This window comes from Camelina sativa, chromosome 10, assembly GCF_030686135.1.
Source record: "Camelina sativa cultivar CO46 ecotype springtype chromosome 10, ASM3068613v1".
Taxonomy (NCBI): Eukaryota; Viridiplantae; Streptophyta; class Magnoliopsida; order Brassicales; family Brassicaceae; genus Camelina; species Camelina sativa.
The window spans coordinates 10,554,469-10,565,168 of record NC_141889.1 but is presented as its reverse complement, the minus strand read 5'-3'; the positions used below and the strand labels follow the sequence as shown (position 1 = coordinate 10,565,168).

General features: G+C 34.6%; 3 protein-coding genes and 1 pseudogene across 4 annotated transcripts; all 4 read left to right on the top strand.

Moving 5' to 3' along the window:
• The first annotated feature begins 1,717 nt into the window (after nt 1-1,717).
• On the top strand, nt 1,718-3,540 carry LOC104718508 (exopolygalacturonase-like). The gene is made up of 6 exons (XM_019230705.2): nt 1,718-1,911; nt 2,001-2,144; nt 2,239-2,415; nt 2,499-2,788; nt 2,878-3,106; nt 3,200-3,540. The coding sequence occupies exons 1-6, from the start codon at nt 1,744-1,746 to the stop codon at nt 3,458-3,460; spliced, it is 1,269 nt and encodes a 422-aa protein (XP_019086250.1). The 5' UTR covers nt 1,718-1,743; the 3' UTR covers nt 3,461-3,540.
• Nucleotides 3,541-4,159: 619 nt separating this feature from the next.
• LOC104718507 (putative purine permease 6) lies at nt 4,160-5,544 on the top strand. Its single transcript, XM_087467917.1, has 2 exons — nt 4,160-4,208; nt 4,296-5,544. The coding sequence occupies exons 1-2, from the start codon at nt 4,160-4,162 to the stop codon at nt 5,366-5,368; spliced, it is 1,122 nt and encodes a 373-aa protein (XP_087324043.1). The 3' UTR covers nt 5,369-5,544.
• A 1,163-nt stretch (nt 5,545-6,707) lies between these two features.
• Nucleotides 6,708-8,455, top strand: LOC104718500 (putative purine permease 6). Its single transcript, XM_010436257.3, has 2 exons — nt 6,708-6,894; nt 7,025-8,455. Exons 1-2 carry the CDS (start codon nt 6,843-6,845, stop codon nt 8,191-8,193), a joined length of 1,221 nt encoding a protein of 406 aa, XP_010434559.1. The 5' UTR covers nt 6,708-6,842; the 3' UTR covers nt 8,194-8,455.
• Nucleotides 8,456-8,997: 542 nt separating this feature from the next.
• On the top strand, nt 8,998-10,550 carry LOC109127013 (putative purine permease 22 pseudogene; annotated as a pseudogene). Its single transcript, XR_015568233.1, has 3 exons — nt 8,998-9,122; nt 9,211-10,293; nt 10,546-10,550. The product of XR_015568233.1 is annotated as a putative purine permease 22 pseudogene (transcript).
• The last annotated feature ends 150 nt before the right edge of the window (nt 10,551-10,700 follow it).

Sequence of the window (10,700 nt, the reverse complement as noted above, 5' to 3'; positions counted from 1 at the left end):
TTATTTTAATGGAAAATTGGCTGACAAAAAAAAAAACATATATTTTAGTATTTTCTAGTTTTCAGCAATATATTAATTTGCTGATACAAACAAAATCTCGATGATAATGATTTTTTTTCTTTTTTTTGCTTTTTCGGGGTCGTTATCAAATTCACCTAACAAAAACAAAAAAGAAAGCGAGAATGTTAGAAAGAGAAGCAAAGTTATAAAAGATCTTCCGGGAGAATCAAGTAATTGCCAAACCTCCTAGTCCCTAGACAACTAAATGATATGACAAACATTTTATAATATAGCAAAAACATACACAAGTCTAGAAAGCTCCGTTTTAAAATAAAAAAAAATAAAAAGAATCTTTTATCTTAAAAACAAAATAAATTAAATTACGTCAATTGCCAATGACCGATTGATTTTGTAATATCATCAAAATGAAAAATGCATGGATATTGTTGAAAATGTTTATAGTTGACAAACTCATCATATGGGCGCATGCAAAATGTTACAAACGAAGACGTAAACTCACTGGGTCAGGCAAAATACTACATTCGACTGTATTCAACCTAAAATATGAAATCCTTTGTATTATCAACAAATATATAAACAAACAAGTAATATACAGAGTTTATAAACAACCATATGCGTTTTAGGGATATATCATTTGGTCAGTTGGTCTTATAGTTTTAATTACCACCTTCTTTTTGACTTACATTTTCACATTATATTATGTTGTTGAAAGTATATGATATGTTTCGAATGAGGACCAATCTTCTCAATCAATAATTGGAGTTTGTGGTAAATAAATAATGTATTCACTATCCTTCCTCATACATCTTTGATACGTCTCTTCCTATCCAAATGACAGATACAAATACAATACTCCAACTTTTAGGGACGTCAATTACTCAATTTAACTATTTAAGTGTCATTATCACTTCTAATTAAGTGGACATAAATAATGGAAAATCGATAATTTCATACCTGAGCTAAGGGAGTATGTTCAATTTATACATGATGTTTAACTTTGTGCAAATCCAAACATTAAGTTAAATCAAATTTAAATTTACAACTCCAATTCTTCAAACTGTGTTAATACATACCTAAGACGTAACAGTGTTAAGAGACCGTTAACGACTTCTGACGTGGACGCAACATATGAACGACGTCGTTTTGAAACCAAAAGAAAAAACTTCTTTTGATCAAAACGACGTCGTTTTCTTCCTTCTTCTTCTTTCTTAAGACCGTTATAACTTATGTATGTATTAGCACAATTTGAAGAGTTGGGGTGTTGAATTTAAATTTTATTTAACTTAATGTATGGATTTGAACAGGGTTAAACATCATGTTGGAATTGAACATACCCCTTAGCTGGGATATATAATTACCGATTTTCCCATATATAATCTTCATTACAAGGATTGTATTAACACGAAATTATCCAAATCGATCGCTTAATAAAATTCTCCAAATAATGTAGTAAATGGGCCCAAAAAATATGAAAATCCAAATTGAGCCCAAAGTTGTGATCCAATGAACGGTTAAGCTCTCACGAAGCTCCTACAAGGCACAAGCTGAGGTGGTGGGAAAGAAGAAGAGAGAGATCGTGGTGGTAAAAAGTAAAACGGTTAACAAACTGTAAAAGATGAATTTTTTTTTTTTCTTCAAATAAATTTACAGTTTTGAAAGCAGAAGTGAACTTTCGAAAACACTCTGGAAAGCAGTTTTCAATCTTTAGGAGCACTGGTCGAGATGGAGAGTTTTCGTTACCTGAAAATATTCTTAATCTTCATCTCCACATTATCCTCCTGTGTAGCAGGAACCTTGTCTCTGCGAAACAGAGTAGACAAAAGCTCTGTTTCCTTTGTTAATGTCCGTAGCTTCGGTGCTCGAGCTAATGACCACAGAGACCACACCAAGGTTTGCTACAGATCTGTGTTCTTTTTTTTTGTAGATTCATCTATTTAGTGACAAGAATCAGCTAATGAATTGATGTTTTTTTGTTAAAGGCCTTTGTAGCAGCATGGGACAAGGCATGTAAATCATCTTCAAGCTCTGTACATCTTATAATCCCAAGAGGTGAATTCTCTGTTGGTCCTCTCAGATTCTCTGGTCCTTGCACTAACGTATCAAATCTCACTGTCCGAGTTAAGGTAGTGTAGTTTCCAACACTCTCCATAATCTGTCTTTGTTTTGTCATTTGTTTTTGATTTAATGGTTTCTTATTGCTCACGTAACTGAAATTAGGGTCATCTCAAGGCCTCGACTGATCTTTCAAAGTATAGATCAGGCGGTGGTTGGATTGAGTTTGGATGGATCAATGGCTTAACGCTTACTGGAGGTGGTACATTTGACGGTCAAGGCGCTTTAGCTTGGCCGTTTAATAACTGTACTTCTGATTCTAACTGCAAACTCCTCCCAACTGTGAGAATAGTACTCTACAAACATTGAGTTTTGATCTTAAAGTTTTCTCTTTTCTTTAATCGAAACCATGCGGTTGATTTCAGAGCTTGAAGTTTGTGGGGATGAACAGAACAGTTGTAAGAAGGATAAGCTCAGTGAACAGCAAGTTCTTTCACATAGCGTTAGTAGAGTGTAGAGACTTCAAGGGCACAAGACTCAACATCACTGCTCCTTCTGATAGTCCAAATACAGATGGTATCCATATCGAACGCAGCTCGAATGTGTATTTCTCGCGTTCACATATCGCAACTGGAGATGATTGTGTTTCCATAGGACAAGGAAATTCTCAGATCACAATCACAAGTATCAAATGTGGACCAGGACATGGTATCAGGTAAAAAATGTAACAAAACCGCTTTTTGTTTTTGTAACTTGTTTCTGCTGTTGAGTTTATGAAACGGTTTGTTTCTTTTGAAATTAAAGCATTGGGACTTTAGGGAGATATCCAAATGAGAAAGATGTGAAGGGGCTAGTGGTGAAGGATTGCAAGATGAGTGGTACGACGAATGGGATAAGGATCAAAACTTGGGCTAATTCTCCTGGTCTAAGTGCTGCTACCAACATGACTTTTCAGAACATTATTATGAACAATGTGACTAATCCAATCATCATTGATCAGTCTTATTGTCCTTTCTCTTCTTGCATTTCAAATGTGAGTCTTCTTTAACACTCAAGATAAGAATGTTTTAACTGAAATGGGTCTGAGAGAGATGTTTTGATTGATTTTTTGTTGTTGTTGTTGTAGGTACCTTCGAAGGTTAAGCTGAGTGATATATATTTCAAGAACATAAGAGGCACATCATCTTCACGGATAGCAGTGCAGCTGCATTGTAGCAGAGGAATGCCATGTAAAAAAGTATACTTGGAGAATGTTCATCTTGACCTTTCTTCTTCTTATGAAGGAAGAAAACAGAACAGTAACAGAGGAGATGAAGCTGTCTCTTCTTCTTGTAGAAACGTTAGAGTTAATTACATTGGGACTCAACTCCCACCTCCATGCCACTAATCATCATCTATCATCACTATGATCGATTCATCATTTTGAAGTTTCTCTTGTAGTAGACTTTTGTGCTTTCTTTTGGGACACGTTTTCTTCATATCGGTCATATTAAGTTTGAATCTTTTGTCTATACATAAATTACTAGTACCCTCAGGAAAATTCTTAGCTAAAATAAGAAAAAATATGATTAGAAAATAGTGGTTGGTAACAAAATTTGATTTGTTTAAATATTAGATCCTACAAAAATGGAGGAGATGGTTCATTCCAAGAGAGCCACTTAACAATTTCCGGGTAATGGATAGTAGCAAAGTATAACAATATATTCCTTCCGTTTTTTATTACTTGTCATTCTAGAGTTAAAATTTTGTGTCATAATACTTGTCGTTTTGGATTTCCAATGCAAATGTTTGGTAAATATTCCAATTTTATTTAACTGTTTTAATGTTTTAACCAATCAAAAGATTAGAAAATATATTTAAAAGGAATAAAACAATAAAATTAATGGTTTTCTTAATTTGTGTGAAACAACCTTAACGACAACTAATAAAAAACGGAGGGAGTAGCAATTATTATATTAAAAGCTGAAATCTTAATGTAAAATAATACAAAGTTTATTTATATAGAATAATTTATGAATTCTCCTTTGCCTGTTATATAAGTAAGCAACACCATCTTTATTCGTTCCCTGAGATATTGCTCCTTATCATGGAACTAGAATCAGAAACTCAAGAGCTCCATCTTCGCGTAAATGGCGGTAGGTATTCTAACAGAAATTTCAGCGAAGAGCTTCTTGTGTTCTTGTCTTACTTATGTTCTTGTTCTGTAACATGTTTTGATGTAGAACCTGAAGGGAAAAATTCAACAAAAGAGAGAAGTCATAACTACTCATGGAGGTTAAGAGTGTCTCTCTACGTTACTCTCCTCTTAGCTGGAGAGACAATAGCCACTCTATTAGGTAGACTTTACTACGAAAAAGGCGGTAAAAGCACATGGCTCGAGACCTTGGTTCAGCTTGTTGGGTTCCCTCTAACCCTTCCTTGCTATTACTACATAAAGCCTGGACCGTCCAAGACTAAAGCCAAAACCAAATACACTTATTCTTCTTTCTTGACACTATCTTTAGTGTATACTGGACTTGGCTTGCTTGTTGCTGGACACTGTGTTATGTACTCCTTTGGATTACTCTACCTTCCTGTCTCAACTTTCTCTTTGATCTCTGCGTCACAATTGGCTTTTAATGCCATCTTCTCTTACTTTCTAAATTCACAAAAAATTACACCTTTCATACTCAATTCACTTGTTCTCTTAACCACATCTTCTACACTTCTAGTTCTCCAAGATGAGCCTGAATCTTCTTATTCTTCTTCCTCTAAGTCAAGTTATGTGATTGGGTACATCTGCGCGATAGGTAGCTCAGCAGGGTATTCTCTGGTGCTTTCTTTAACAGATTATGCGTTCGAAAAGATCCTAAGGAAATACACTTTCAAGGTGATTTTAGATATGGCCACATATCCATCTTTAGTGGCTACTATTGCAGTTGTGGTTGGACTTTTAGGAAGTGGTGGGTGGAAAATGTTGAGGATGGAAATGGATGAGTTTGAACTTGGGAAAGGCTCGTACGTTTTGATAGTTATCGGTTCGACGATATCATGGCAAGCTTGTTCGATTGGTAGTATTGGTTTGATTCTTGAAGTTTCATCACTATTTTCTAATGTCATAAGCACTCTTTGTTTACCCGTTGTTCCTGTTCTCGCTGTTGTGTTCTTCCGCGATGAGATGAACGGAATCAAGTTCGTTGCAATGCTTTTGGCCATTTGGGGATTTGTTTCGTATGCTTACCAGCATTATGTCGAGGAGCGAAATCCAGAAGAAGAGCAAGAGCCACAAGATGATAAATGTCATGTCCAAGCTTAGACAAAGATCCACGAACCAAAGCTCTTGTAAATTTGAACCAACAATATGATATAGTTAACGGTTTAAGTAGTAGACATTAGAATAAAACTGGATACTTTCTAAGAAATCAAGTGTACTCAAGGCCTCTCTGTCTTTCTTGTATCTTTATTAACTTCTGAATACAGTTCAAGACTCAAGTGATAAGAGGACACAAAACCAAATACATCAAGTTAGAAAAAAAAAAAAAAAAAAATTCAAGTAGAGACTCTAAAATGAGGGAACAAATTATTGTAAAGACTAAATTGTCTATATAGAATTAAGACATTTACCAATTTACTCACCATTTTTGAGTATTCTATTCCATGTTTTGTGACTTTCATTTTCAACCACAATTAATATTTTGCAGTTTTAAGTTTCAACACTGACAAAGTTACCTAGGATTTATATGCATGTTTGTCAAAGTTTGTTTCACTTCACTTTTGTCTTTTATTATATAGAGATTTGGAGACTTCTTTACCCACTTTTTGAAGTTACTCCACGTATGCCACTTTTTAATACTCCTAGCTTTTTTAGTAATTTGTTAAGTTTCAAAACTGACAACATTTACTTTCCCTCATTTTATATGCACATATTTGTTTTTATTAAATAAAAGAATAACTAGGTACTACCTTGCTATTATCCGCATGCTGAACTTTTTTTGATAAAAAATTATATTAATTTATTTTGTTATTATTTTATTTATTAGTTTTTAAAATTTAAGTTGCTAAACGGAAATGATATATATATTTTATTTTATTAGATTTTTGATAAAAATTTATCGGTTCAAATAAAAAATGTTGATAAAATTTTGTAGTTGTAAATTTTATTAAATTAGATTTGTAAAATCGTAGCTGTTAAAATTTTAATAATTTTTTTTTCAAGTATGAATAAGTTTAGATTCGAATAGATTTTAGTTACTTTTGTAGATTTTATTTCATTTTGTAGATTTAATTTGATCTGTCTACGATTTTTTTTGTTTATTAATAATTAATAAAAATTAATTAATTAATTAAACTTTTCTAATGGCAAGTGAATGTTATTTCTTACACATTTTAAGGTTAGTTTCATATTTGTACTTCCCAATTAATATAGCAGGATATATTTACCTAAATTATTTGTATTAAATAAAAGATAATAGGATGGAAATATTATCTAAAATATTATATCTTCACTTGTGTTTCTGATTATATTCTTATTTTATGTAAGTATTTAAGAATAATATATTAATATATTTGGTAATTTTTATTTGACTAAATTTTATGATAGAATATCTTTTTTGATGACTATTTATCTTTATTTGGTTAAAACCTTAAGATGGTTTGTTGACCTTTCTCTCTTTTCAATTCTTTTTCTCTTATATTATAGATACTTTATGTAACGCATTTGCATGTATTAGTAAATCAAGCATACATCATCTTTATTTGTTCCCTGAGATATAGCTCCCCCTCTGGTTTCTATGATGGAAATAGAATCAGAAACTCAAGAACTCTGTCTCCATGTCAATGGTGGTAAGTAGTTTACACATAAGAACATGATTCAATCTATCAAACAATCCGAAAATTCGGCATAGATAGAGCCTCTTGTGATCTTGTCTTTTATATACTCATGTTCTTGTTCTGTTTCATGTGTTGATGATAGAACATGCAAGGAATTTTTCAACGGAACAAAGAAGTCACAGCTACTCGTGGAGGATAAAAGTGTTTCTTTATGTATTTCTCCTCTTAGCTGGAGAGACAATGGCCACTCTTTTAGGTAGACTTTACTACGAAAAAGGCGGTAAGAGTACATGGCTCGAGACCTTGGTTCAACTTGTTGGGTTTCCTTTAACCTTTCCTTGTTATAATTACATAAATCCTGAGCCTTCCAAGACTAAATCCATCACCAAAGAAACCACCTCCTTCTTGACACTATCTTTAGTGTATATTGGAATTGGCTTGGTTGTTGCTGGACAGAGTGGTTTATACTCTTTTGGATTACTCTACCTTCCTGTCTCAACTTTCTCTTTGATATCTGCGTCTCAGTTGGCTTTTAATGCCGTCTTCTCTTACTTAAACTCCCAAAAGATTACACCTTTTATACTCAATTCACTTGTTCTCTTGACCTTATCTTCAACACTTCTTGTCATCCAACCTGAGCCTGAATCTTCTTCAAAGTCCTTGGCCAAATACAATTATGTGATTGGATACATCTGTGCGTTTGGTAGCTCAGCTGGGTATTCTTTGACGCTTTCGTTGATAGATTATGCTTTTGAAAAGGTTCTAAAGAAGCACACTTTCAAAGAGATTTTAGATATGGACACATACCCATCTATAGTAGCTACTTGTGTTGTGGTGGTTGGACTTTTTGGAAGTGGTGGGTGGAAAACGTTAAGGACAGATATGGAAGAGTTTAAACTTGGGAAAGTGTCTTACATTGCGATAAACATCGGTTCCACGATATCATGGCAAGCTTTTTCCATTGGTTGTTTGGGTTTGATCCTTGAAGTTTCATCGCTTTTCTCAAATGTCATAAGCACTGTTGGTTTACCTATTGTTCCTTTTCTCGGTGTTGTGTTCTTCCATGATGAGATGAGTGGAATCAAGTTGATTGCATTGGTTTTGGCCATATGGGGATTTGTTTCTTATGCTTATCACGACTATGTCGATGATCAAAAACCAGAAGAAGCAAATCAGGAGAAAGAAGAAGAAGAGATGATGAAGCTTTCTCAACCTGAAGAAGCAACTCAGGAGAAAGAAGAAGAAGAGTTGATGAAACTTTCTCAACCTGAAGAAGATGCACAAGAAGAAAACAGTCATATCCAAGCTTAGTTAAAGATCCAAGAACCAAAACTCTTGTAATTTTGCACTACTATAATTTCAAGTAAGCAGTTACATATACAGTAGACTAGACACCACAACAAGAAAATTAAAAACTTTCTAAGTCAAGTGTTGTTGAAACCCTTGTCTTGTTGTATCGTTTGTTGACTTTCTAAATCCACTTCTATCCTATAGGCTATACAGAAATGTGTAATACCAGCAACGATAATTAAAGCAATCAATTTTAGCAGATAACCATGTCATATTTGCGATATTTCCGTTTCGTGAGTGTGACATCAGAGATAACCACAACAAAAAGATACAATGCTATACTCTGCTTTGTCATTTTGCAGTGCATCTGAAACACCGAAAACAAGAGCAAACAACGAAAGCAGAGAGACAGATAGGCTAATGCATCCTTGAGAAAACAGAGCTTTGAATAGAATAACAAGGGAACAAAAACAATACCACTTGGACGCCGCCACTGACATAACAAATAAACAATGTAGTGACTTAAACAGTAACTCTTTTATTCCATCGCAGGAGTTTGGCTTCTTGTATCTCTGTTAATTTCTGATATACTGCATTGGTTAAACAAAAGTTTTCTTAGAGCCGCCATTCGAAGGTTACAAGAATTCCAAGTCATGTGTAAGCCAAACAAGAAAAGTCAATGGTCAACATGAGACTACTAAGTTATGATACTACTGTCATCTATCGCCTGCCCCATCTATATAATGGATCTAGTAAAGTCTGTCAAGTTTGATAGTGAAACTTATCTGGGGTCTGTAGTTATTATAACATAACTATCAATTTGTGTATAAAGAAAGGTCTCTTGCGTATCTGCAAGACATCACAGAAGAAAGAAATCAATAAAAAACAATATTCTTTCTTTCTCACCTTCTCATTTCTCATGGACAGATCTCAAGAACACTATGCCAATGGTATGCAAAAAGCACCTGATAACATTAGATCCTTTGTTTCTTTTTTTTTTTTCATGAAATATAATAATCATGAGTGTTAAATTTTCAGGTGACCAGAACTTAGAAGCAAACCTACTAGATCATGAGGTAACTGAATCATTATCAGTACCTCAAACGAAGAACTGTAAAAGGTGGCTCCGTGTCTGCATGTACGCAATCTTTGTCATCTTCTGCCAACCACTTGCTACAATTCTAGGTAGATTTTACTATGAAAATGGAGGGAAAAGCACATATGTGGTAACACTTCTTCAACTCATTGGCTTCCCTGTACTGGTTCTCTTCCGCTTCTTTTCACGAATCAGACAACCCAAATCAACAGATACAAATTTCAGTAAATCCCCTTCCTTCAGCACCCTTGCACTGGACTGCTAGTGTCTGCTTATGCTTATTTGTCAGCAGTTGGGTTGCTCTACTTACCAGTCTCTACTTTCTCCCTTATCATGGCCTCACAGTTGGCCTTCACTGCCTTTTTCTCGTATTTCCTCAACTCGCGAAAGTTCACTCCTTTCATAGTCAATTCTTTGTTTCTCCTTACGGTTTCCTCTGCCCTCCTCGTGGTCAACACTGTCTCGGAAAACACAACAAATGTTTCTAAAGAAAAGTATGTGATTGGGTTCATATGTGCCATCGGTGCTTCCGCTGGGATTGGATTGGTGCTATCTCTGATACAACTGCTCTTCAGGAAAGTTTTCACAAAGCATACATCCTCAGCAGTCCTGGAATTGGCCAATTACCAATCTCTTATTGCAATTTGTGTGATACTCATAGGACTGTTTGCAAGTGGAGAGTGGAAAACTCTGCCAAGTGAGATACGAAACTACAAACTGGGGAAAATGTCATATATCTTGACTTTGGCCTCAGCAGCTATTTCATGGCAAGTATACACTGTTGGTTTTGTGGGATTAATCTTCGAGTCATCTTCTGTGTTCTCCAATTCCATAACTGCTGTCGGGTTGCCTATCGTTCCAGTTGTAGCAGTGATCGTTTTCCATGATAAGATGGACGCATCAAAGATCTTCTCCATAGTTTTAGCTATTTGGGGCTTCCTTTCATTTGTCTATCAGCACTACCTCGACGAAAAGAAGTTGAAGACTTGCCCACACAAACCCTGTCGAGCAAAATACGCAAACATGTCACACAATCAAACAAATTTTTTTTGTGCATGACAATCATGCATATTACATACATAAAGCTTGTCCGTGTAATTTCTGTAATTGTCAATGCAAATGGGACGCATGTCTCTTGAGCATATATATCAGAAATGTGCAAGTCTCTTTGGCCAAATTTCCAGTATTGAGTACAACTGTAATTTTATACATAAGGTACCCACATCTCAGGTATGTAGAACTTTTTTTCTTTTTATAAAATTGTACATTACAAGCAGGGTGATAAAGCAGACATTTCTCTAACATAAAACCATGTCTATTTTGTGATATTTTCATCACGTGAGAGTGACACACGATAAAAATTGAACAGTTAACTATAACTTACAAAGATATTAATGCACTATACTCTTTCTAGTTTTTGAAATGCACCTGA

Bases quoted from the DNA above. Each gene is read 5' to 3' on its own strand.
- LOC104718508 (XM_019230705.2), top strand. From the start codon at position 1,744: ATGGAGAGTTTTCGTTACCTGAAAATATTCTTAATCTTCATCTCCACA. The intron at 2,145-2,238 runs GTAGTGTAGTTT...AACTGAAATTAG, and splicing joins ATCTCACTGTCCGAGTTAAG to GGTCATCTCAAGGCCTCGAC. The intron at 2,789-2,877 runs GTAAAAAATGTA...TTGAAATTAAAG, and splicing joins GGACCAGGACATGGTATCAG to CATTGGGACTTTAGGGAGAT.
- LOC104718507 (XM_087467917.1), top strand. From the start codon at position 4,160: ATGGAACTAGAATCAGAAACTCAAGAGCTCCATCTTCGCGTAAATGGC. The intron at 4,209-4,295 runs GTAGGTATTCTA...GTTTTGATGTAG, and splicing joins CCATCTTCGCGTAAATGGCG to AACCTGAAGGGAAAAATTCA.
- LOC104718500 (XM_010436257.3), top strand. From the start codon at position 6,843: ATGATGGAAATAGAATCAGAAACTCAAGAACTCTGTCTCCATGTCAAT. The intron at 6,895-7,024 runs GTAAGTAGTTTA...TGTTGATGATAG, and splicing joins CTGTCTCCATGTCAATGGTG to AACATGCAAGGAATTTTTCA.